This window comes from Notothenia rossii, assembly GCF_949606895.1.
Source record: "Notothenia rossii genome assembly, chromosome: 5".
In the NCBI taxonomy this organism is placed as follows: Eukaryota; Metazoa; Chordata; class Actinopteri; order Perciformes; family Nototheniidae; genus Notothenia; species Notothenia rossii.
In genome coordinates this window covers 12,298,502-12,326,017 of record NC_136903.1, presented here as the reverse complement: position 1 = coordinate 12,326,017, position 27,516 = coordinate 12,298,502, and the positions used below count along the sequence as shown (strand labels likewise).

Here is a 27,516-nt window from a genome sequence, read left to right as displayed (position 1 = left end):
AACTTTAAACTTGTTATATTTGAAATATTCATAGCAGTGTTGCAGCTCGCACACATCAAATAAGAGAAACTGGAATGTCATTTATTATTTATTAGATATCTTCTATTATTAAAGCAAGTATTTCTATAAAGAGCTGTATTTATGGGTGGATTTTATACCTTTTTATTTTTTAAACCAAGTTTGTTTCTAGGAGAAATCTCTTTACCAGCACCAGATATATCAGCGATAGCTTTTCAATCTGTCCTCTAATAATACAGATAAGGCCATCTCTGTCAATTTCTAGTTTTTCAGGCAGAAACAGCTGTTTCCGTTTTGTCTCCTATCAGGTATCCAGCAGAGGAAAAGTAGATTGAAATCAGCTCTCTTCATGGATTAGGGCAGACCAAATGAATTAGAGTTTGGATTCTTATTTAGCTTTTGGAAATCTCTCCCCTTCAATCAGGGGGTCGTAACGGTTATTCACTGAAATCAGCTCAGAGAGAGAACAAAAGACTGAGATAACTTTTCTTTCAGTGGCTTATCAGTCCAAGCATATGGCCTGTGTGATAGGTCTGATCCCAGGTGGCTGTGTAACACTTTGCCCCAAAACACACTAACAATATCTCTGGCTGCTGTGATCCTGACTGCTCCTACATACAATGTCCAGACTGGAAATATAGCTATTTGCTGAGAAATAGTTCATATAATAACTCTAATTGAATATGTTAAAATCAATTTTTAGAGTAATACAATAGCTACTATTTCATTAATGGTGATTTACAGGAGGAAAAACACACTCCTCTGACCTCCTTGTGCATGTGTTTTTGCAGACAGGTGTGCAGTCCCAGGACAGATTCTGCTATTGTCTTTGTAAATCTACACCTGTTCTCTGACAGCTCAGACAACACAAAACATACTTTAAAGTGGTGCACGGCAGACTAGAACCAGACTGCTGCGCTGGGAGACCTGAAACGTGATCCCTTCTCTGAGATGCCTGCAATATGTCATGCTGTGTCAGGCAGTAAGTAACACTGGCCCGGACTCAAGGCTTTATTAGTGAAAGTCTCCATGCAGATATTGTGTTACAAGCCAGGGTTTAACCACCGAGGGACCATCGACCCCTTGAGACACGTTTCACTGACATGTCATCACTGCTGGTCCAGAGGTAAACTCTTTTAATATAGGGTTAATATGATGCACAATAAAACCCCATAGACAATCAGGATGTGGGCTGTTAAATAACTATTTTCCATCCAGTTTTGAGATCATGTTTCCAAGAACTAACTATTTGACAGTATGTGAAAGAAAGAGCGACATCTGCTGGTGAGGATCTATAACGCGCATAAAGTGCACAGCAGCTGCTCACAATTTAAAACCGCACAAAACTAAATCAAACTTCACAATAAGACCAGATTTTAAAGATATTTTTACTTAAGGCGTGACAATAAAGTCAGATGTATCAAATTGGGTGTGTGAAATGCAGGAAAATCGCATTGACCCTGAGCAGAGTGCACAAGTGAGTCAGGCTGAAGTTTTCTCCTCAGTCAGACTTCACATCTCATCTGATATCGCGTCAGGAGTGGCGCAGCCCCTCAGCCCCGCGTGAGCTGCGCAGACCGGTCAAACTTTTTAGTGCTGTCACGCTTTCATGTGTTCAGACTTGTTAAATAACTTTCTCCTAACTCATTGTAGGCCTACTGCCCAGGAAAGTTATCCGCGCATTGCGCAAACTATGTGCGCTGACTGCCCGACTGCTCGCGCGGAAAAGGAGCCAACCTGTCAAGTTTTAAACCGAGGCATGATGGAGTCGCAAACAGAGCTGCAGGCGGGTAGAGGTGTTTGTCAGAGAGGATGCGGGCTGCGGCTCTCCGGTGAGGACATGAGCTCCGGGCAGCACTGCTGTTTGGAGGCGCTGCGCACCGTCACCGAGGCGCTGGAGGAAAGAAGCGCCACTTTGGAGCATGAAACCCGGATGCAGAGGCTCAGGTGGAACCGCAGGGAGCAGAGCCTGCTGGCCCAGGTGACAGCTCTGCAGACCGAGGCCCAGCTCTCTGCTCTGCAGCACCAGCGAAGACTGCACCAGTACATGCTGCACATCCACAGCCTGGCGGAGCAGCTCACCGGCTACTGCCAGGTGAGAGGGGGGGTCATATGATGTGTTCATGCCAGTAGTGTAAAGTAAATAAGTACCTTTACTCAACAGTGCTGTAAGTACAATTTTGAGGGACTTTTTTTAATTGAGTAATTAAATTGTCTGCCACTCCTCTACTTGTACCCCACTAAAATGACAGGTAACAAGGTAAATAGTGTACTTTTACTCCACTACATGATGTGAAATATAAACCACACTTTAAAAATGACTTTAGTTACCCAATGAAGTAACGTTTACAAGCCATCCTTTAGCTTACAAAGTAAATAAAGTTGACTGCACCTTCACCAGCTTTGATAAACACTTTAAGTATATTTTATTTTTTTGCTAATGCTTTTATAATTTTACTTGAGTAACATTTTGAATAAAGGACTTAACTCGTAACCAAGTATTCCTACAATCTGGTAGCTCTACTTTCACTTACTGTAAGTACAAGGACTGAGTACTTCTCCCTCCTCTAACATGTTGTTAACTCTAACACAAGTCTTTGTTTGTTGGCTGATTTAGAGGGATGTGAGGACAACTGCTGACATTCAAAACAAGATTTCAGATAAAGAGGGAGAGTCTCAGGAGCAGCTTAAAGCACCTGAGGTAAGACAAGCAAACCTTTACTGTCTGCTGGAAACACTGACTTATACTGCATCGCTTATTCAAACACTTTTAGAACACAAGTTTGGTTGTGCTTATCTAAAAATGTCCAGAAGCAGCATATGCTTTTTACTTTATCTGTCAGTATCACTGTTGATCCCCACTGAGACACTTCTAAATGTGTTGATATAAGAATGTAGGTGTTTTTAAAAGCAGCTTCTTGTGATCCAGGAGTTTGCTTCATCCTCCTGTCTCACCTGCAGCCACAGCTCAGGCCTGCTGCTGCCAGACAATACTTAGTGTAAATGTTGACTCTGGGATCTCAGTAAATGCTATGGAGTGATAGCAAACTCTGACTGAAGACAGCTTATAGAACATAATCTCTCGTCACACACTTCTGTTTGTCATTTGGTGTGGTCCCTTTTCTCAAAGCCAGAGTGTGTTTGGAGAAATTGGAAGAGGAGTTTCATCTATATTAGCCTGTATGCAATTGTAATCACCAGCGCCACGTTTATAGCTTCTGTGGTGTTCATGTCCTAGATTTGACCTTGTTTTGTCCATCTTGTGACCTAAGAAATCCTTCTAAAGGGGTCTTTGTCCTTTTCTTCGGGTCACAGCTGATCCAATGTCATTGTCTGGTTAGTGTGCTACCTTGTTTTGAAAGTTTGAGGTCAGAACACCTTATCACATTTCACTTTGAACTGAAGTCCAGCCCTTGCAAATAATATAAAATGGACATTTGAAAGCCTATTCCTGCACCAAATATTCCCGGGATAAAAATCAGAAGACATAATTAAATAATAAAAAAAATGCTTAAAGTTTAAATCAAATACTTTGAGTGAGAACCTTTTCTAGAGGTGCTTTTAGAAAAGCCTTCAGATCTAATGGGATACTTGCTGTAGCAAGGCCAGTAAATAAAACATCCCCTCCCGTTTGGTGTTAACAGCTTGTATTGAATGTTAATCAGCGCTTGTTTGCTTCTGTGCTTTTGCCTAATGTGTTTAGTGTCTGTAATTGATGGGCTAAACTGCATGGAAACAGTTTCTCTCTTCTTCTCAATCTTTATTATAGCTGGGAATAATTCATCAAACCTCTCTCCGTGGCTGCCAAATCTAATAATAGCTCTTATTTCAGTAAGCTCACAAAGAAGTTTGTGTTATTAACCCTCCAGCCAGAGCCTCTTGTTGTGGTTGGGCGGCTGCTGACGGTGGCCCGGTTTAATCGAGGTGATGGTGATATAAAGTATCTCTCTAATTGCCTACATCATGCTGTGAGTGTGACAGACTGTCTTTTGATTAATGTGGAAAACTGTTCAACATCCTCTGCCAGTGCTGGCCAGTAACACAGCAGCTCCTTTTTTCTCAAACTCACCACTCTAATGCGTCTTTAATAGTTTTCTCATTGTTTGTTTCTCCCTTTGCTTTCTAAATGGATTTTCCAATACTTGAGAGAGCTGGGTTGCAGTTCATAAAACAAACTTTCACTGTTTTGTGGAAATCCATGTTGTTGAAAAAGCGATGGGCTTTCTGCTTGCATAGACAATACAGTTTGGTACCTTAGTGAACATCCCAGTAGCAGTTATGGATCGTCCCTTTGTGTGGTTGGAAAGCCCAATTGGACACGTTAGTTACCGTTGTAGCAAGGCCCATACTTTATGCAGCGTTACAAGGAAAATATAGCTTATTTCTTTTAAACAATGGTTCACCGACTCTATGCAGGCTTCTCATTATGAGCCGATTCATTTTTCTTGCTACAGGAAATCACACCTATTGCTTAAAATGTGATTCATTTAGGATTTAAAAAGTTGATATGAATAAAAGAAAGGAAAAGAGGATAGAAGATTCACATAAAACCCTATTTATTTATTTGTAGTGAATGTACTTCAAATTATGAGAAAAGAATGGCCCTCAATTCAGGTCAGCACCCTCACATACTACAGTATAGAGAAGATTTGGAAATAGAGGTGCGGCTTTGTTCTTATTTTGAAGGGTGGCTAATAAGCCCTCATTATGCTTCAGTATGATAAGAAAATAGACTGTACCTTTTGTTTTTAGTTTTACATAACTCTGTATGCTCACTAATTGGTCCCATTTATTTAATAGCTTGCGTTTTGAAATGGCATTTTGGGATGTGGATTGGAAATTGTAACTCTGAGTTTGTCTGGGTTCTCTGAATTAAAAAGCAGGACAGAGCTGCTGATGTATTACTCGAGCTTCCAGGACCTGCTTCAACACCGTTGGGAATACTATATTACACACAACTGTGCCAGTTCTTAATATATCTTTTTTTACACTTGCTAAACTTTGATTTGACAATTGATGCACAGCGATCAGGTTTAGCGAACCAACCGTGAAATGGCTTGTCAACTAAATTAATTGAGTTACACCTTGCTTAATCTTTTCACGTTTCTTCTATTTGATATTTATCTCTTTTTGTGAAGTAGCTCCAGCACATAAGCACCTCAACAGATGCCAGTGGTTCTTCATTGTCAATGATCCTGCTGCTGTAGAAAACAGCTTGTTGATCCTAGTTTTTAGAAGGAAAGCTAGAGAAAACAGAGACTGAGATAGCAGTGGACTGCCAGTAAGACTGCAATTTAATGCGATTTCCAGCACATTTTCCCATGTACTTCAGAGATGTGCTGATTCAGATCCAGCTGATCTGTTCGCTGGGCTGACAGTGAATGCAGTCGCCGGCTGTGTGTGAGTCAGCCTGTACTGCTTTGTTGAAATGGGATAATGGAAGCAAGATGCAGCATTGAAACGGCAACCGGATTACTCACCACTGCAAAAACATACAGTCATCTTCATTTGTCCATGTCATTTGCCTGTGTGTTTGTTTAAAACCAGAAGAATACACAATGAAACCAGAGGTGGGGTGTAACAGACCCACTCCTCCAAGAAATCCCCCAGATGAAGTCAATTTGGAAACAAAGGAATTGGATACTTTGAAAGCTGTGGAAAGCGTCTACTGCACAGTAAAAATCTATTTGGTTGACCCGAACTGTGCCTGCGACACTTCAGCATGTGAGGGCTGTTGAAAGAAACACTGAGGCCTTTTCACCTGCCTGAGTTTAAGAGTATGGTTGCTCCAGCTTCTTATTCATGTTCAGATTAAAAGAAAGAAAGTGGAAGGGTTAAGGTAAGGAAGGAGCCGGTACTAGACAACTCGAGTATCAGTCTCATCAAAATCCTATCTTGCGTGACAGGCGGGGACGAGAGCAGGCCAGTTTGTTTGCTTCCATAACAAAAGGTGACACGAGAAGATTGCTTTGCGACAAGAGAAAAGATGGATTTATGACCTCTGCTTTATGTCAGTTGATTTGATTTCGTCTTTGCCCAGACTGAGCTCCAAAATAATGATAAAAAACAAGTGAATATCTTTTTCTCATTGAAGTTGGGTGGTTGGGGGGGATAACATGAAATGTAACGTGTTGAGAGATACGGAAGAATATTTTTTTTACATGTTGCTGCAAACCATGGCAGATGTCTAATGGTCAAATCAGTTGGGCGCACAGTTGTGAACATCTTTTTACTGCTTGTCTAGACGACTTTATAGTCTCCGTGTGCTCCAATTCCCCGAAGCTCTTTGCTGAAAATGGAAAAGAACGCCTGTATTCAGAATAAATAGCATAAAGTCATTGCTTTACTGCTCGCTGTCTGTTTCCCTCACTGCTGACAGATCAAGAAAATGGGACTGGTGGATTTGTAAATTGAGTCATTGAACAGTATTTTTCTACACCGGCATGTAAAGCCCGCTGGAGGGGTTTTCTCTACCTGTCCTGCTCCGTTTTGGACTTCGTGCCTAGAATTTACACTGCGGTTGTTTATCCTTTGCTTGTGAGAAAGGGACCGCCCTGCTCCACATTTCCTCTCCAATTTTAAAACACACCAATTTTGCATTAATTTAGATTGAAGATACATCTGCTTAAGATAAGTACTTAATTATTCAATGCCTCTTTAGCAGCATTTACGGTTCTTGTTTAATGTCTTACTCCTGCTTATCTCTATGCATATTTTAGAGGAATGTGTTTAGGTTTCGCAGGTGTTGCTTTGTTGTTCCAAAGCTCCTGGCAAGTGTGTGTGTGTTTGCTAATAAGGCAGATATTCAGATTAGGATATTCCAGATTCCAGGGTTGTGGATTTGGACAGACCAACAGCAGTGAACTGAGAGTAAATCGTGCACCTTTTGTGGGTTTTGACTGTTTTGTGTTTGTTTGCATGTATTTACTCAAGCAACAGGTCTGTCGTGTTAGGCAGGAAGTGTGAAAATAAAACCGTTTCCACTAAAGACCACCACGCTCTTGATGAGGAGCATTCTGGGTAAATCTGCCCCTTCGTGTTCAAAGACCTCTATTGAGTGTCAGAGGGATGTTGGTTAGTTTGGTCCAAGGAGGTTGGAGAGTAAATCATCGTGACCTGAACTCAGATAAATTGTTTGATTTTTTTACTATGTTCCTCATACAATGAAATCATCTGCAAAATGAAATATACAGCCGGCTTACATAGAAGCCCCTTTGTGTGTATCTGTGTGTATTAGAAGCAGCCAGCTTATATTAATACAGCGGCCAGCAGAACATATTACTCTGTGAAGCTTTAATAATTAGTTTTTGTTGAGGTGTTTCCTTCTTGATTTATATAAATGAGCTTGATGATATTTTAGAAATCAGTACGGTCCACCGCAATTCAACAATGACACTTTTCCTCTGTATCTGCAGACAGTTTCTCTGAAGTTTATTTTCCACTAACAAGGTTTAAGCAGATGTTCATGTATTGCCGCTCAGTCCTGTACTGTAGCTGCGCTCTCAGGTGCACAGTACAGCAGGAAACACTTAGTTACGGGTGTTATTCATCAGGAGTAGAACGACTGACTTTTCTGTAAAATAAATCTTGAGTTCAGGATTGTTCAACCAACATCTGGAAAAAAGCCTTGAGGCTGTAAGCTGGATAGAAACTTTCCAGGTCACTTCTATATGTGGTATTTAAAGGGATACCTCTGTGTACATGGAACTGCTTATTTATACTCAGGCACAAGATATACGTTAATACAGGTATGTACAGATAATTTGTAAAATATGTACACCATTCAAAGACACAAATCTATTATAAACAGTTCAAAAAGTATTGCATTGCATCCACCCTGGAGATCAGTAACCACATTATAGCACATTTTTGCTCAGCTAAAGTTTTGCTTCAACATAATTTGCCTACGTAGTAAGTGTTACAATACCCCCTGTTGTAACCCCTCTACTCAACTTAAGACTGATATCATGAAGATCCACTGTGCACAAGCTCTTGTGTGACCATACTCTTTCTTCTGTCTCCAAGTGTGGTGAGAAAATGTCTTGTTGTGAAGTTGATTCACCAACCAAACATCTGCGGTGCAATCTGAATTCAGTCGCCCCCTTTGTTCCCATCTTATCCACCACTGGGGGGGTTTGGTTACTCAATGACCTGATGCCTTTTGAACTCACACGGACCTGCTGGTTTTCCTCTAGTCGTGATAAACATGTGGCTAAACCTACAGCTGCTACAGGGAAATTACAGTGAACGCGTTGAGTCAGCAAGTATACAGCTGCATTTGCACACACACACACACACACACACACACACACACACACACACACACACACACACACACACACACACACACACACACACACACACACACACACACACACACACACACACACACACACACACACACACACACACACACACACACACAGCTTGTAATGAGTGTGTAAATGAGGTCCATTGTGGCTGGACTTTAAACTGGGAAAGCTTGGATACAGCGCTCTCTCACCAGGTGTTAGTTTGTCAGAGTTATTAGTTGTATTGAATTAAAAAAAGAAATATTCAACACAAAGAAACATACAGGTAACCAAACAGACTTTGATATAACAAATGCATTTATTCGGTTACAATTGAGTGTTGGACATGGGCATTAGTACACAGCAACAATTAAAGATATACCAGGGAGTCGTATTAGTAACCTGACTGTGGCAGCCCGCCATAGTCTGATTTGCCACACCATAATTCCATATTTGAACCGAAAATGCTTTCATTAACGTTTGGAGATGGGGCTATTTGACCTTTGCGGAGGTCTGCAGTCAATGTGTGCTCTTAATGTGTTGGGTTACATTTCCGATGGATTGGTCTTCAGCCACTTGTCACCAAAGTCTGAAAAGTCCAAATCCTACATAAAGAAGTGGTATTTTCCCCATTATTGTGGGGTTTCCTTGGGGAGTTTACCATTGTCCTCTGTAAGGTGCTAAGGACAAAGGGTGCTGTTGGCTAGACACACTGTTAAAGCCCCCTGAAACAAATGTGTAATTGTGATACTGGGCACGTACATTATTTTTGTTTGATTTGAATACAAATGAACCCTTGTTATTTTGTAGAAAAACAACATTATTCACAACTTCTCCCACTCTCAATAGTTTTAAAGGTCAACTCAAAGAATGGTTGAGAAACAAACGGACGTGCAATCACCGCTAAATGCACTTTAACACAGGGGTATCTCCTCTCGCACTTTATATGTCGTAGCTGATATATTGTATTACCATGTCATAAATACTTGTGTATGCTGCTCTTGCTCATTCTGCATATCATGTATTTATTTTTGCTATTTATATAAATATCATGTTCTTATATGTTGTATGTGAGGGACTACGGATGGAAATGATCTCAAAGCTAAAATCTGGCATATTTACATTTGAAGCATGATTTGTTTAAAGTGTTCATTAATGTTTATTGTCCTCAAATAAACAATTCAATACATGAAAAATAACAAAGCTTTGTATTGAATTAAAGACTTTCATCAGTTGTGGTTCCCAGTACATAAAACAGCTCTGAGCTGTCCGCTCATTTATTGTCAGTTAAGCCTGAACCCATAAAGAAACTGGGGCCTCACACTGTTGAATCCATTACAGATAATCTGCAGAGTTTAAAATGCCTCTATGGATCATGTTGGACTACACATCACGGCCTTTGTCAGAGAAGACCGTGACATTACCTTTGGCCTTTCCCTGGAAGTGCAGTATCATCAAAGCACCAGGCTGCACACTGTATTTGCTTCACATTAATCTGCAAACTGAATTAAGGCTGCCTCTGCTTTTGTCGACAGGAGGATTAGGACTTAATTACATCTGGGCAGAGGCTGCCATATAGTCTGAGACACAACTGTACATTGGGAGACTGGTGCAGAACATTAGGGAGGTGTTGAGGAGAGGGATAAGCTTGTGTAATATGCCAGGTGCGTCCAGGGTATTAGCAAACACTGGCACGGCACTATGCGCCTGCCAAGACGAGGGATCAAAACAAGCCTACCCCTTTGAATCCTCGCTCTCATTTCATCTTGAAGGCCAACACTCGCCTGTGTCGGGCATTGTTGAGTGGAAGGAAACAGACAGACATTTTGTGTTAGATCTAGATAGATGCACACCGTAGCATACACAATGCTGGCAAACGTGCACAGGTGGATTTTGGCAGAAATGGCTTTGGTTTACCAGTGACTCCATATTGGTATTTAGCCATGCAGATCGTTTCGTTTCCTCCATCTAGATTTAAAGATATCCATCTTTGATTTCTGCCTTCATCACAGTACAAAGGAGGACTTTGTTTTGGTCCACACAGCTATGAAAAAGGTTGAAGAATAATTTGTTCTTTTCTTTGTAACGTTTCCAGACTCTAAACAGCTTTTCTTTGGTACAGCTTTTATATAAAAAACAGTTTACAGCAAGGTATTACATTACATGCTTTCATAAGCCAAAGCATATGGCACTATCTGAGGGTGTAAGAGAACATTGAAATACTGGATCACGATGTTGTGGTTTGTGATACTGTTTTCATTGTATTGTGTTGTATCTAGTTGTGAGTTGTGTCAGACATTGATTTAGTTTGTGTTTTACCCCCAATTGCTAGATATCATTGCTGTAATCTATCAGCCATTTCACTCTTTCTCTGGAAATGTAACAACGATAACTGAGATAAAGGTAGAATGACAGTTTTCCAAAAATGTATTTAAAAAAGAAATGGCTAAGTATTGCCTGGCTTACAGTTTTGTAATTATCATGGTCATAGTGAGAGGATGCTAACAAGGGGATGTTGAACTAGTACCATGTTTTTCCTCTTGGTTTAGCCTTTAACATTTGCTAAATAGAAATAACAGTACCGTTGAGGCTGATGGGGATGTTATAAGATTAAAACTTGTATGGGATGAAAAGTGAAAGGATCACTATAGTATTGTTGCATTAGAAACAAACCGTGAGGGCAATATATTATTTTGTTTACCAAATTTGATGGCCTCGATTCAAGACTCCCAATTACAAATTTGAACCTCATGGTGGCAATAAGTCCAGGAATCATCGAAATCATTGCGATTCATCCTTTGGGCACTATGAATGTTAGTACAGCATCTAATAAAAATAAAGGGAAATTAAGATACATTTTAATATTTCAATTCATTTTCATCCAAGGTAAATACTGAGATGGTTATTGCACGTTTTAACACCGCCATCTTTTAATTTTTACCTCGTAAAAACAGGCTTCCTCTTCCAGAGACACTAACTTGTGAACAATAATCGTGTCCCTTTTATTTATAGACTCATCCCATTAATCCACAATAACATTTTTGAACAACGGCAACATTAAATCTCAAGTCTTCCCCATCACAATGAATGAGTGGAGTATTCCTGTGATAACCACAGAGCGGTGTTTGCCTGTTGTAGCGTGACCGCTTAGGAACTAGTTAGCAGAAGTCTCAGTGTATTCTTTTAGCAGCCAGATAGAGCTGTTTAATTCCTTTCCAATCAGCGGCTTCGTGTTATTTATGGAATTGAGAGTAGAAGCTCGGATGGATGTGTTTTTTAATTAGCTTAATGGGTTTGCAGGGAATTATAGAGTATGAATATTCATAATTATTACTGTTGTCTTACAGAGAGAGCTGAGTTTTAATTATAATAGTTCAAATAACTTGGAAGAAAAGTCAATGTTTCAAATAAACATAATAAATGTCCTCTTTTCAGCCTAGATAATTGAAATTGTAGGAATGATGCGAGTCAATGAAATGATACAGTCATTTCATTACCATTGACTGTATTGCCCACAGTATTTAAAGTCTCTAAGATGATCATATAGGCTTATTCAAAGCAATATTCAGGCACTTACAGTAAGTCAATTCTCAAATCTAGTAGCAAGTTTCCTCATGAGTCTAAAGTCCAAAAGAAAAAAGCCTTTTTCAGTCAAACGCAGATCTTTCAGGTCCTTAAATGCCGACCATTAAAAGGATTCACAGAAATATTCTTCCTTCAAAGCTGTGTCACATTTTTTTCTTTTCATGTAACTGTGACCAAGTCTTTTGCATGGATAAGTCCTAATGATTGGTCGTCATGGAGATCTTTGAGCCCCCACAATTCAATGATCACTGATAAATCTGAAGCTGCTGATGAGGACTGTGGGATGTTTTTAAAAGCTCCAGGACAGGTGGACGTTGATTTAAATTTGTTTCGCTAATAAAATCATAATTTTGGGGGAATTTCGTAACTTTTCAGCGGTACTTTAGGCGACTAACAGGTTGAACCTTGAGGCTTGAATATTTAAGTTTTTAAATCAGGTCTTCAAGTCTTACAACATTCAAGTAAAGGAGTAGAAGTTTGACTCAATTTCAAGTCTCAAGTATATTGTTGTGATATTGATGATGTAATATTCTTATACCGTTTAGTCGAAGCTCATTGTCTGGCTTCCTGCACCACGCTGCTGCTGCCACGTCACCATGTCAACGTTTGATCACAGTTCCAATAACTGTTAAGAGTATCCTGTGGTGTTTTTCTCGTAAAGCGTTATTTAGAGTGTTCAGTATTTATGACAAGAACAGATTGGGAGTGTTACTTAAGTTTAGAAATCCTATAAAACGCATTTCCTTACTCGTAAACTGTTTTTACTGGTACTGGCTAGTGCGTCGCTACATTTCTTGGCGTGTTGCTGCCACAAATGTTTGAATTGGATAAACTGCAGGAATGTCTCTTGTTTCTTCGTGCACAAGAAGAAGAAAAACATATATAGGCAATTGTGATGAGTCTGAAGCAGCACTTTTAGCTCTTGAGCTTCCTGAGAGTAATGTTAGTGTTTTCCTTAAAAGGGGTATTGCTGCAAAGATTGCATGCTTTTTCATCAGTTAAGGAGCACATGTGTGCAGCAGCCTGGATATGAGTTTGAATTTGCAATGTGTTTTCACAGGGAAGTGCACATATGTCAGTTTTTCTCCGCTTCATTTCCTGCTAATTGATCTCCACCATTTAGCGCAGACGGCAGATAGAAATCTGCATGTGTGTTTATGCGTTTGTGTGCGTGTGTTTGTGTAACTGCCGCCAACAGAGAGCCAGATCTGTTGGACCACAGTGCAGCTGGTGGTGTTGAGTCAGCATGTTCAGGTCGCAGCGCTGGTGTTGGTACCAGACCTCCATCTGGTCGTGCCAACAGAGAACGCAGCCAATCTCTCACTACATCTGATGATATCTCTGCCTCCAGATTGGGACCACATTGTTTCTGCACGTCATGTGTTCCCCATTAAGTGTCGTTTGTTTGGCAGATTAGGTAGAAGCCAAGTATAGCAAGTGTGCTGGTGGTGGATATTTCTCCTGTGCACTGACTTGAGATCTACTACTTAAATTCTAACCTAATGTGATTTTACAGCCAAATGCTTTCTGTGTGTTGGCTCTATCTCACCAGCAGATGGCAGAAAGTACACATGTGTGCAGTCCAGTGTTTGTTTTGGGCCTGCTCCAGATGTTGGCAGTGCTTTTGATTTGTACTTGTTAAACTAATTAGAATCGATGAGAATACATTGCTTTACAAGAACGTGTTTAGATGTTTTCCTGCACATCTGATAGCTGTGTGTATTTGATTCTCATAGATGTGTTTTGGCCCTTTTACTGTAGATGTGGTCCCCATACAGTATGCACAACATGTTTAATATTAAACATGTTTGTGATGTTAAAAATCTGTGAAATCCAGAAAAAAAGCAAGATATTTTTAAATATGCTGGTTGCGGGGCAGATGCTCTGTAAAGCCACATTATAACCTTAGATCAGACAGTTTTGTCAAATACTATTTCCATGGTCAAGCTTATACATTTGAATTTTTTTAATAACTTTTTATTTTATTTTGTTGTATTCCTGACCCATACAAAACACAAAAGGGTATTTTTGACTGTGGTCATCTTTATTTAGGAAACAGTATTGCATATATTGTTGCATAAAAATCAGTAGAAAAAAGTGGTGCGAGTAATCATCTTTGTAAAATCTATTTTGTGAGAATTGATCAAACTTAAAATACATCACATATCCTTAAATAAACCTACTTGAAATGTACCTTTCTAAGTGCTGAAGGGTGTGTCTTTGCTATTGGTTTCCGCTGTATAGGAAACCCTTTCAAGCAGCACCTCTCTGATGCTTGAAAGGTTTCGGTGCTGATGTGCTGCTCGGCTCTCACTCATCTCTCATCTTATCTCCCAGTGTAGCTCATCTAAGCTATGCACTCTGCTTCTGTTCTGTATATTTGTGGATCATCTAGCACTCACAAAACAAAACACCAAGCTTTATATTTCACAATAAGTGAGATTATATGCGGTCTTGTGAAAAACTCTGCTCTTAACTTCCGAACAGATTGATAGAAAACACTTTGTAGTTTTATTTCCTTTTTGTTTAACAGCTTAAAGGGAAGATTGACCCGCTGGGAGAACCAAGACAGACGTGCCTGTTGTTTACCCTATTAGCCAGCACCAGTTGTTAATTAAGTTTCAATAGACTCTCACTAGTTTGTTTCCTCCGCTAAGCTTCCTAATAAATGCCAGGGACGATTTGGCTGCGATTGTCTTCTCTCATCACTGCAAATGACCGCTGAGTGCTGCTGCCCTGTGAAATCAATAGCCTTGGACCATCAGAGCCTCAAACACCAGCAGATTACTGATGAGAGTGATTTGAGGTGTTTAGCTGTGTGTAAACATGTGTGTGTTGGCTGGATATGTGGGAGAGAAAGAGGGAAATGGGGTAACGAAGAAAGACAAATATAATGAGTTTGTGTGTGCAAGATAGAGCTTTACACAAAGGAAAGAGAAAATAGAAACATTATGACTGTATGCATTTGAATGCATGCATGATTGTTTTCCTGTGTAATGCTTTGGCTTCTCCTAGAAAATCTTCCCCTATACAAATGACGGAATTTCCTCTTGCCAATTGAAAAGGGTTTGAAATCGATGTCAGCTAGCAGTCTGTGGCTAATCAAAGTGAGTAGTTGGCCCTCTGTGGCTGAAGGCAGCTTCACTTCTCATTGTTTTAAGGGCTGTGTAATTGGCTAGAGCTGAAAGACTGGAAAGAATGGGAAGACAAAGCTTTTTTGTCCATAATTCAGTGTTGTTTTGTGTAACATCAAATTCACCAGGCCGGTAGCAGATGAGGATGTCAGCGGGGAGAATAAGACTTTATTCCTCACCTTCATTCAGAGCATGATATTGAGCGATCCTATAATTTGCTATTCTCTTTGTCTTGAGTCAGCTGCCTGTGGACGGAGAACTTGTCGTGCCTTGCAAGACTGAAACGGCGTGATTCATCATTTTGAACGCGTACTCATGGAATTTCTATTCCAGTTTTGCCCTCCACATTCCCACCACATTTAGGAATCTACATTATTTTAAAGATCTTTCCATCTTATCAATGTGTATGTTTGTACTCAACCAAACGCCATAAATCAGACTTGCATTTGCACTCTGCATAATGTATCTGGTGTTTGGATGAGGAAATGTGGGTGATCCTATGAATAATACAGGCTGCTCAGTCTTCGATGCCAGTGCAGATAATAATAAAGCAGGCTTCTATCAACGTGGGCCAACCAGGAGAGCCAGAGAGCCTGGTACATTAGCTGTGGATGGCTGGTGATAAATCAGGCATTCACAGAGAGGATTGCTTGGCATAGGGAGCTCCCCTCGGAGGCCTCCCGGAGCTCTGCCATACGGTGAGGCAAGGCATTCAGAATGCCCTCCACACCCGGTACCACAGGTCTCCGGGGTGGCTTTTAATCGCCACAAATGGGCGGCAATAACAACTGGCTGTATTTCACTTGCTGTCCGATAGTTACGGCCTCCTGTAGATTTTACGACGGGGAGATGTCAGGTTCCTGGCATAATTGGCTCTTCTATGGCGATTTTATGAGTCTGTTTACTCTGTGAGGAGTACTTGTCTCTGGGATGCAATGCTCTCCTAAGGGCCCACAGGGTCAGCTTTTTGATATACTTTCAGATTATGTCTCATAGGGGGGGAGGATGTCTAATGATCAGATACTGTAACGCCTACTGATAGATGTGCCTCGGGTCAAAGCCTGGGGAGGTTGGAGTTATCTGATCCCAAATCTGACCGTCTTCATTCACACGCTCAGAGTGGGGGACAATTGAGTGGTTGACTCTGTCACTTTGCTGATGGATGGCTGCTGTCTGGGCCAATCCAGGGCTATTTTTCATACATTTCCATACAATTGTAGAAGGTGGGGGAGGGGTTTGCCTCACTGCCTTGGAGTAGAGCATCCTGGTAAATGAATGAGGTGTAAGTAACCGCTTTTCTTGTCTTTAACTCGACTAACTTGTAGATGATCCTCCCAGCACATGTTTCTGTCTCAATGCAAACTGTTCAAACACACGGCGATGCATACACACATCTCTCGGGATGTTGTAATAATTTATACGCTCAGAATGGACCCGCCGCACACGGAAAGATCATCAGCAGATGAGGAAACATTAAACATAATCTGTGGAGGAAATTGCGATGCATCTTTCAACCCAACGAGCCATGGCAGAGTTGGCTTTGTCTTGGGATTTGCGTTTGATGTTTAAGTATGATGACGTGATGAGTGAAGAGCTCTTTTTCAAATGTAGGTCTCAGAAGAGAGCCAAGTTATTATCTCCTTTAATCTCCTTTCTTGCTGTCAGTAAGAGTGTCCCGGCTCCAGTTGAAGCTCCAGGCCCCACGACCGGTCGCATGCAACAACTAAAAGCTAATCACCCAGAGTGTGATTGGCTGTAATAAAAGACTGCAGAGGGCCACAAAGGAAGACGGTGATGGTGAGAGTATTCAGGCAGGCAACTCTGTGGCCTTTTAATTATCACGAACGAGCATTAAGTCACAAATGGGCTGAAACCATTACTCCCAGAACTAATAAAAATAATAAAACATTTGAAACTCTTTAAGCTTCGTCAATGGACCGACAGAAGGGTGCAGAGATAATATTCACTGTTGCTCCATTAGCTGACACTATCTCACTCTGTGTTCTTATCTTGTGTTCTGATGGCCAGAGTACTGTCCCAGTAAAACATTCACATCCAGCAAGGACTTGCTCAAATGGATTTTGATTGGCCAGTGTTTCTATTGTTTATCAAACCAATTTGAAGTGATTGTAATGCTATTGTTAGTCGCCGCTGTCACAAAAGTTAAAGTGTTAAAGTGGGGTTTTCCCTTTCCTGCGTTATATAGGTTTTTGTGCATGTTAATAGTCTGCAAAGGCTAAAATACCCAAATTCCCCTTCAGAGGTTGTTATCTCCCACACATTCAGAGGGTGAAGTAGATGCAAAGTAGTACAGCACAGTTAGGATGAAAAATAAAGCGCTTTATGAAAATGAGCATAATATGTCGTCTCTAAGTCACAATAAGTACTAAACAATATGTACAGTTATTGTTATACTTTTGTCTTTTCCTTGATACTGATTATTGTAATCAAACATTTGTTGACTCTTACAAAACTAAAATGTTTCATCATTTTGAACATTCCTGGTGTTTGCCACTCTATCGTGTTAGGTACAGGAGTAATACATAAAGGCAATGTGCATCTAGTGGCTTTAATAGACTCAGTTTCCAGCTTATTAGGCACACCTAGCTTAATTCAGTCTAATACACCAATCCAGCAATACTCCCAGCCTCCATGAATGTACTATCATTCAGATTTAGCTGACTTGTTGATCAGAGAGGTGTTGATTTAACTTTGTTTGTGTGCTGTTGGAATATATTGCCTTTAACAATGAGATGTTTCTGCTGATTATCCTTCCTCATTGATATAAATGGGATGGGAGCTTGTCAGTATAATGCAGCACAATTCGACAAACTGCCGCCTCCAAAGTGATCATAAAGTTGAATAAACACCTCTTTAATCAACAAATCAGCAAAATGTAAACATTACAACCGTCATGAAGGTAGGAGTTATTATAGGACTGTTATATTGGAATACATTACTCTTATTTATAAACTGGGAACTGAGTGTATTTCTCATCTTTACCTCGGGCTCAAAATCCAATTACTGATTATTTGTCCCAATAACCAGTGTTTGATCAAAACATAATTCATAGTTGTGGAGGTAGCCGCATTCCCTGCAGTCTACAGCAGACAGTTGAAGTGTCTTTGGATGTTCCTTTCTTCCTGATTCTTTTTTTAACATGTGCATATGTGCAAGAGTTGCTTCACTGACTAGTTCAAAGTCATTTACATTTTCTCTTTTTCCTTTCCTTTAAACTCTTTTTTAGTTTTAGCCTCTGTAAACCCTCACACAAACACGCCTCTGCACTCCCCTCTAATCTCCAGCGTGGTAGTGCTTTGGAAACCGCACAGTCCCAGCGCACCACATTAATTATGTATAGTGATAGATATCAATGATGTTGGAAGAAAGGAGTGCGTGTGCGTTTGAGTATATCTGTGTGTTTGTGTAGATGTCAGTATGTGTGTTTGGAAGTGATGGGGTTTTCTTGGCATGTCGACTGCAATCATCAGAGAGCCTGGCTTATGCCGCCGAGCAGACAGCAGAAAGACGGCACATTGCTCTACAGGTTGTGGTGCAAGTGTGTGTTTGTGTGTGTGCCAAAAATAATTGTAAAAATGAGCCACAGTGCTCCAACAGCAGTCATCCTATTGTCTTCCTATTTCCTCACCCTGCATGACACCATCACACTGATACACTCCCCTGTGCTTTGTGACACACGGTTGTCTATCAGTGACGTGTGTGTGTGTGTGTGTGTGTGTGTGTGTGTGTGTGTGTGTGTGTGTGTGTGTGTGTGTGTGTGTGTGTGTGTGTGTGTGTGTGTGTGTGTGTGTGTGTGTGTGTGTGTGTGTGTGTGTGTGTGTGTGTGTGTGTGTGTGTGTGTGTGTGTGTGTGTGTGTGTGTGCGGTCACATGCTGTGCTGTGGCACCGCTGCATATGTTTCATGTGTCTTAACGTGCTCATCATTTCACAAAGCCTTTACAGGTCCCAGTGCCCCAGACATAAACACGCACACAGACACACACACTCCTTGATGAATAATTAAGAAGGCTGCCACGTAGATAAGAGGCCAGAGTACCTGAAGGAGCGTCTCGCCCTCAGACGTCATGTCGAACACGCTTGGATTAAACGTTCTTTGTATCCTCAGTCATACGTTTGGCTTCTCTTCTGTCATTGGTGTCGAGGTTCAGGAAAAAGGCACATCTTTATTTTTAAACACCCGCCTGCTTGACTGCATAATTCAGCAGCGAGTTCATATATAGTTAGTTATTCTTTATTTATTCTTTATGCTCTATATGTTTGATATTTGTATTTTGTGCCTCTACTGTGACATGTTTTAATGTTCAAAAAGCTCTTTATTTTTCTCATACTGCCTGTGCTGTAGCACCTCTTTTCACCCTCTGTCTGAAACCAGAGCCCAGTCTGCTTTGATTGGTTGGTTGGCCGGCTCTGTTGTGATTGGTCAACTGCCTAGTGATGTCCCGCCCCTTAGTCATCATGTACAATGTGTTGGAGCGCTGGTCAATAGAAGCTTGAGTGTTACATAGTGAGCTCACTTTGTAGAAAAGCATAAAAGGGACCATTTTTAATTGTAAGTTTGATGTTTTATGGTTATCTGCATTATGAACACATCTTAATATGTAATTTCCATTGGAAATACTTTCCATTGAATAACAATATTTCTGAAAACCAAGCTTTTCAAATTTCCTTTTTTAATGCTGGGAGTGCCTCAAACACACATTTGTTAGGGGTGGTATCATACAACTTCTAGATGAACATCTCGAAAGATTTACAATTAAAACAAAACTCTTTATGACTAAATACCAAAGAGGCAAATGAGGGAATATATTTTGTTATAGTTTTGGGTGAACTAACCCTTTTAACTTTTCCACTTTCATTAAATTATTTCCCAAAATCCCACACCATAAAATGCATAATTAAGATAACTAATAAATGCAAAGCTTCCTTGCTGAGACAGCAAACATTTCAAAGGAAAAATCAGTGTGTTTGCATATCTAGTTGTAGCATGTTGTCAGTTTGTAATTGAGGATGCTGTTATCATGGCAGTCAGAGCACTGAGAGCCATTAACAGGCCAGTCTTTTATGACATTCTGTATTATGGATGCCTTGTGCGTGCTGTTTCATCAGAGGCCATAAACATCGGCCCAGTCAGCAAACTCCACTCATTAAGAGACATTTAAATGTAATTATTTATTGATGCCTCTTATGATCTATTGTCCTGGATGCACCAGTGTGGGTTTTTATTTTTCATGTCCTGAGGCCTGGTCGCTGAGATTGCTGAGGTTAACAGCTGTCTTAACTGTTGCACATCTAATTAACATTTCCTTTTGGCACTATTTGAAAGAACGAAGGGAGCGGATCGTCTAGCAAACAAAAATGGTCTTTTTATTAATTTTTAGGGGGTCATTCCCCTTTAGCTGTTTTTTGCCCATGTTTTTAAAAAGATGTCCAACACCACGGATCCAATCAAAGAGGATGAAAGTCACTTGCAATTCTTAAATAAGTGGGAGAGCTAAGAAATTACATTATTTATACACACTTCCTTGCTCAGTAATTCACAAGGGGCTTAAGAAATCAACACACATTTGACTAGTGTAACTACGTTTGTAATAAATAGGTGATTTCATGGATCATGTAAAGTTTTATTGGCCATTTTACGAGAGACTTTGATAGAGTGCCAATGAAACTCTCCCATTTGACATTTGCTATAGCCAAGATGATAAAGCTGTTGAACCGGCACATTTTATGAAATACATTTTTGCTCACTTAAGGTTTATTAGAGTACAGCAAGACACAGGCCAGCTCACACAGCCAGCCAAGAAGGGTCGTGAACTGGTGCTGAGGAAAAGTCATTAGGAGTTCAAGAGGTATCGAGGGAATAAATTAGTCGGTTTTCTGAGAAGAGATCATATTCACACTCGCTGTCATGCCAAACCTAGCCTTGACATTTCAGTTGGCATTGGCACTATGTGTGGACTCAACAATCTTACTGAACATGTCTGCAGATTGCACCGTGTGATTGATTTTTATGGGAGCAATGTAGCTAATGATATGTATATGGTGTCACTCGTATAGTTTAAAGATGATGCCTCTGTGTCTCTCAGAACCAAGCCGAATGATGGTCTTTGTGGCGGCTCTAAAGCACTCGTGATTTCACCTAAATGCTAACATGCTCCAAATGACTTACTGATGTTTAGCAGGTTTTAGGTTTACAAGGTGTATTATAATTCTAACATATTTTGACCATTAGCTCTAGTACAGCTGAGGCTGATGGGAGTGTTGTTAGTCGGTCGGTTAATGACTTAGGCCCAATCCCAAACCGCCCCCTACACCCTACCCCTACACACTACCCCTTCGTTTGCGCTTTAACGCGTTCGCCACATTAAGTGCTGTTCCAAACCAACGAGTGTGGAGCGGTGTGGAGGCGGAGTGGGCTATCAAGCCCTCAAACAGCGAGTCTGCATCTATGCTGACTGGAGTCTCTACCTGACCGGTCTCAACGCTGTGTGTGTCCGTCAGGAAACAAGCTGTTAACAAGTAGTTCCAGCAAACATCCACTGATAAACTGCGATGTTAACAACCTCATGATAACCTTATATGTTTTTAACTTAGGATCATACCTGTGTTTAGTTTAGAAAAAGGTAAATGTGTGCATTTTATTATAAAGTTGTGTATATTTACAGACTGTTGCAAAAATTAAGAAGCTTATAAGCATCAGGTTTAAAGTTTTATTTTAGTTATTCATTTGTATTTTTTGTCCAAGAGATGCTGATTTGAAACCGTTGTTACATACAGTTACGGCATTTCCTGTTTCTGGCGGAGAGAGGGAAGTTCGTCCCAAAGCTTGCCGCTGTATTTACTCCCTCCATCCGACAGGAGGGAGCCTCATTGAGCTGAGAGTGTCACTCCAAGGAGTTCACTCCGTCACGGAGGGGTAGTGTGTAGGTGTAGGGCGTGGTTTGGGATGGGGCCTAAATGCTGGCAAAAGTGTTACAAAATGAAGGATGGTGCCAAATGAAAATGTAAGGGATTTCAAAAGTTGTTAAAATTCATCTTGAAAGATATAATGGCAATTTATCCAATACTTTATCAGACCTTTCCATAAAACCATGAATATCAATGTCATGGGGGCTTCGGATGAAGAGTCAGCGGACTTTTGCTAACTTTATTAGGATACACAGTTGGGAATCATGAGTGTGGCACCCATCTGGTAGATTGAAGTAAAACGTTTTCTCCTGCTGGTGGCACTAGATGAAAAGTAAAGGGACCACCAAAGTCACAAGGATTCACCTACTATGAATCTTTGTAGAAATCCATGGCAATCCATCCCTTGCTGAGATATTTCAATCTGAACCAAAGAGATAGACCGGCTGACAACCTGACAGTGCCATCTCTGGAGCCATGCCGCTAGCATCGCTATAAACAACATGCATGAATATAAAAGGCAAGACAGACACAAAAGAGAAGACATTTCTGTTTATGTGTTCTTGCTCCTGGTTGATTCAGATGTAGCTACTTATTTCCAGTATCACCAGTGGCAGTGATGGCCTATTTCTGCCGGAGGCACTCAAGGCTGCTGCTAGTAGAAGCATACTGATCCTCAAGGTGGTGAGGTTTAGATCACCAAACACCAAACTGCTGCTGGATCTAAAATTAGATAAGGTCCTGCAGGAACATGCAAGACTTCATCTCTATTTCCACTTCTAAGAGCTTGCTATGTCTCCAGATATATGACCACATTGTGCTATCACAGGAAAATCAAGCAGAGGTAATCATAAACACAATAGGGATGGTAGCAGCTCAGTGGGTATAAATAAGGTATACATGCTTGGTGGTAGATTGTGGAATATGTCTCTGATCATAATGCTAAGTCTTTATGAGGAGCAACATTTGGACAAAAATGCACCTGTGATTTCTTATCTCTCACACACTCCCTGCACCTCCTCCTCTTGTCAAACGTGTCAAATTGCTCACCAACAGTAACAAGTCTATTTTTAGTCTCTTCTCACTCACTCTTGTCTCTCTATCAAGGTTAAATAAGCAATCAAATCAATCAAAAAGCTATCAAAAACAGAAGAAAAATACACTCAACCTGGCTGAAGACCAGCCATTCTTCACATACACAGGCTATATATTACACAAACAATTTCTTATCTGACATTAAGCATGAATAGATATGGTTGGGGGCTCTCGCCGAGGATCATAAGGGGTCTTGCTGATTATAGGCGGATCCAGAGGGATTGGCCTGCCTCAGCAGATAAAAGCGGTTGGCAGTATAGAGACACGCTCCATCCATCAGGCAGAGAGGTGGCACGTCAGCCACTTTTGCTCAGTCCTGCAGGCTGACGGATAGCTCCGGAGCTCACATGAAGACATCTGAGGGGCTGTCATTACCAACGTCCCCCTGTAGCCAACTGAGGGGACAGTGGCTAATCAAAATCAATGAGAGCAGGTAGCCATAGAGAAGCTGCACAGACTGGAGTTAACCTTGATATCCCAGAAAGTTACACAAAAGTTTTAAGCTGCTGATGTCCTTGCACTCTGCTGTGGGAGGGATAGTGCTGTAAATTGCCCTTAACAGACTGTCAATGCAAGCAGATCAAGAAGAAATCCTAAGAGACTTCCTCTGCACTCTGCTAAGGAATCGCTGGATTATTATGATTGTGTAGATGCTGTTGTGCGTGCTTAGCTGCATGGAAGCAAAATAATGGAAAATAATATGGATGTTATGTTGGAATTCTTTTTAATTAGGCCATCAGTGGTAGCGCGTGCCCATTCACCATCTGTGGAGTGTGTGTGGATCATTACATTACGGAGCCAGGTTTAGTCATAAGTCTGAATAGAGACCATAGACGTGCAAAATACCTCACGTGCGATGGTCTTAATGCACAGCATAATAGAGATGGATATGTTTTTAATGACTGGCATCATTTGGTTGCCAGCTCTATTGATATTATGTGGAGAGAGAGGGGGGGGGGGGGGGGGGGGGAGCAGCAGTGCTAATAAGGATGCTGTGGTCGAAGGTTACCGTTAAAGCTCATATTTGTATTTCATTTGATTTCTGCGGCTGAGTCAGGGAACATTTTTTCTTCTCTTTAATAGGGGATGGCAGTAATTGCGAGTCTAATGGAGGTTCACTCTCCAGCTCGTTTTCTCGGCAGTGGTGGTTTGCCTCGCATTAATAGAGCTAAGGGAAGGCAAGGGTGTTTATAGTATAGAATTTGACATTATGAGCTCATTGTACGATGTTTGACAGGGAGCTAACCCTTCTTTTTATTGGCAGCACTGGAAGCCCAGGAGTATTGCTCCTGCTTCTCTAGGGGCATGCAAGCAGCTCCATTTGAGGATTAAAAGATAAATATAATTAATCCTCTTTGGTTCGATAAGTTGCAATATTAATGTTGATTGTATCTCACCTAGTCCAAGGCCCCAACCATTTTCCCATCATTAAAGAGTCTGAGCTGCTGTGTGGCTATAATCAATGTGTTTTGCAGAGCTGCTTGCAAAAACACAACATCACAAAGTTAGATTTTGCTTTTGCGGGGTGCTATAATTGTGTCCTGCAGAGAAGTGGTGGAACCAAAACCTCTGGCTGTGGTCTGACCGATGGACATGAGCTCCGAGTGTGTCAGAGGACCTCATGTAGCACAAGAGATATGGGAGTGTGACGGCTGCAGATCATTAGGATCCCACATGTGGGAGAATAGCCTTCAGTCAAACATTTATCTCTGCTCGTAGGCACCACAGCTGAAAAGTCTTTGTTCGCCCTTAGTACCACTGATGGAAACCATTTCTTTTCCATGTCCTTTGAAATCAATGTAAAGAATGGTTCCGTCTACCCCTTTTCATCTCCTTCCGTGTGAGAATAAAAAAAAAAGGACAACTCCGTTCCCACCTTAGCCTCATTACAGATGCACATATCCTATCACTTCATTTCAGAGCCATCACATCTTCCTGCTCTCTCTCTCACACTCCCCTTCAATTAGCTCCGTTATCACGAGTCTGAGGCTTAACCTGAGACAGCGACCACCCGGAGCTCGGCCATTATTTCTCCGGACCTTGTTGCAATCGAGGAACCCCCTCGTCTCTCTGCTCTGACAGAAGTGACACACAGAACCGTTAGATTTAATTTAAGACGGGATTGCATCATTTTGAAGTCCTTGGAGAAATAATGCTTCTCTGCAATGGAAATGTCATTGGTTTGCCCTTTATGTTTATGGATGGGAGGCCATGTTGTGAACGTCTGTAACAGGGATACTGTCACTTGGAGTTATTAGACGTAAGAGACTGCAAATAACAAGTGCTTTGTCCTCTGAAGGATACACTAGAAATGTGCATTATTATGTCGTTTGAATGGTGCTTTAAAAATCACTTTGAATGAAGTGCTGCAAATGAAAGATATCAACGCAGTGTGGTTACAGTTTGTATATATTATTGTTTACTGCATTTACCATGCCTTACTGCTCATTTTAAAGTTGTAATGGACTTATAAAGTCAGTGTTGTACTCCCTTAGAGAAACCATACATGTTTGTCTATTTATATTTAGTTGGGAACCTTTTAAGCCATCTCCATTTATTTCCTTATTGGATTGTCTACAAACAGCAAAACATGAACATAAACCTGTTTCATGAAAACCATTTATACGATGTCCACTCAGGGCATTTGTTGCATTTTTTGCTGATTCCAGTTGAGTTAGAGCCAGCCTTCAATTTCTTTCAACATTTCTATTTATTACTCATGCACTTTATATGTTAGAGAGGGACAGTAGCTTGGACACTTAGAGACGACTGCCAGTCATTCTCAATACTAAGACCTCCTGATATTACAGAAACCTGTTTGCAAAAATGATGGCAACACATGTTGTTTGTACTTCAGTTGTGTAGGAGAAACTCATAAAAGCAATAAACATTATTTGGAGCACTTTTATTTTTGACATGCTACCAGTGTAGCAGAGATGGAGGCAAGTCTGGTGGCTTTATGGATGTTAGACTTTTCACAGATTGAACCAAACACAGCTGCCTGGTTACAAAAGTGCTGGTATTTATAAAGTTTGGTTGTGTAAGATTGTTAAGTGACGTTATATGAAACAACTGTATCCATGGCGACTCTCCTTTTAAAGGTCCCATGTCATGCTTTTCCGGTTATTAGCCCTCCCTTTCTGTGTTATGAAGGTTTTTATGCATGTAAACGGTCTGCAAAGTCACAAACGCTCAAACTACACCCTGTAGCGAGTACAACTCTAACACAGAAAAGACCTGTCTATGCTGCCCCAGAACGCCTCGTTGGAGATTTCTCTTATTCTTCCTGGGTACAGTGACGTGCCCATGCCTAAATGGACCAATCCGTGGAGCCGTTCTCACACACTCCCTGCATAGGCATAAGTGTGTGTGTATGTGTTCGGGCTGGGTTTCGCTGTGTCTCGCTGTCTCGGAGACGGCCACTGGGCTCATAGGGAGGGGGGGCAGGAGCTCCAACAAGCCGTTTAGGACAGAGAGTGAATACACATACTATACAGAGGTGCTGTATGAGAAACCAATGTGAGTTTGGAAAATTGCACAATATAAATCTATTCTAGTAGACCTCAACAATGGAATTATGATCAGTAGAAATGGCCATGACATGGGACCTTTAAGTCTTGCAGCAGTGCCTGGTCAGTATGTTTTTCCTAGTCTGAAGTTGTCAAACTATCTGTAAGAATAAAGAAAAATGACAGAAAAATAAATCATCAGAGTTTTCATTGAGAACTTGTCATAGTCAGTTATAATGTCTGAATCTCTCTACGAAAAAATTGCAGTATCTGCATCCACGGTCACCTGCCTGTTATCCATTTAATTTCAGATCTCATTTTCATGAGTGGGTAGGCCGGAGGGTGGGTGTCATTAGAATGAGATTGCCGGGGACTGCCATGGGTTGCCATGGAGTAGACTTATCTGTGAGGTTAGCAGGAAAGCAGTGTGTGATGGGTGGGAGGAGTGGGCGGATGAACGGCAAGGTTAAGATATGGAGTTGATTACTTTGGGTTGCCATGGCGGAAGAGACTAACACAGCAATATCCAGCTGGTCTTCCTTGGCTGCACTGCTCCATGAATGGGAGAGTGACGAGGATTTTAAAACGAGGATTACAATTGTCTTTATTCTCCATTAATGCAATGGCAAGTGAGCATTTTGTCTGGTTTGTTTTGGTTTCCTTCTTGATTTTCAATTGACCCCCTAGTCAGATGCATATTTGTGCAATGATCTGTTCTGCTAAATGAGATTCTCTCCCAGCCTCTCATTTCCTCCTTTTTTGATTACCTCTCTTTTTTCTTTCTCTCGTTCAAATATTTAATTTCATGCTGTTTTCCCCCCACGCCTTTCCCCCCTCCCTCTTCATGTTTACCTGTGGTTCTGTTCCCTCTGATTGTCTCTCCCGGGGGCTGATGAGAGCACTGATTGGCTGGAGGGCGTCTCTGGGGTGGGGTCAGGAGGGCTGCCACTGAGCCGCCCG

At 41.1% G+C, this 27,516-nt stretch overlaps 1 protein-coding gene across 1 annotated transcript in view; it reads left to right on the top strand.

The window, feature by feature from the left end:
* Positions 1-1,544: 1,544 nt before the first annotated feature.
* Positions 1,545-27,516, top strand: part of LOC307041325 (PDZ domain-containing RING finger protein 4) — a 105,792-nt gene continuing 79,820 nt past the window's right edge. The window contains exons 1-2 of the mRNA XM_079684655.1: positions 1,545-2,113; positions 2,636-2,719. Coding sequence (XP_079540781.1) covers positions 1,628-2,113; positions 2,636-2,719 — 570 coding nt within the window. The 5' untranslated portion in view covers positions 1,545-1,627. The remainder of the gene's footprint in view (positions 2,114-2,635; positions 2,720-27,516) is intronic.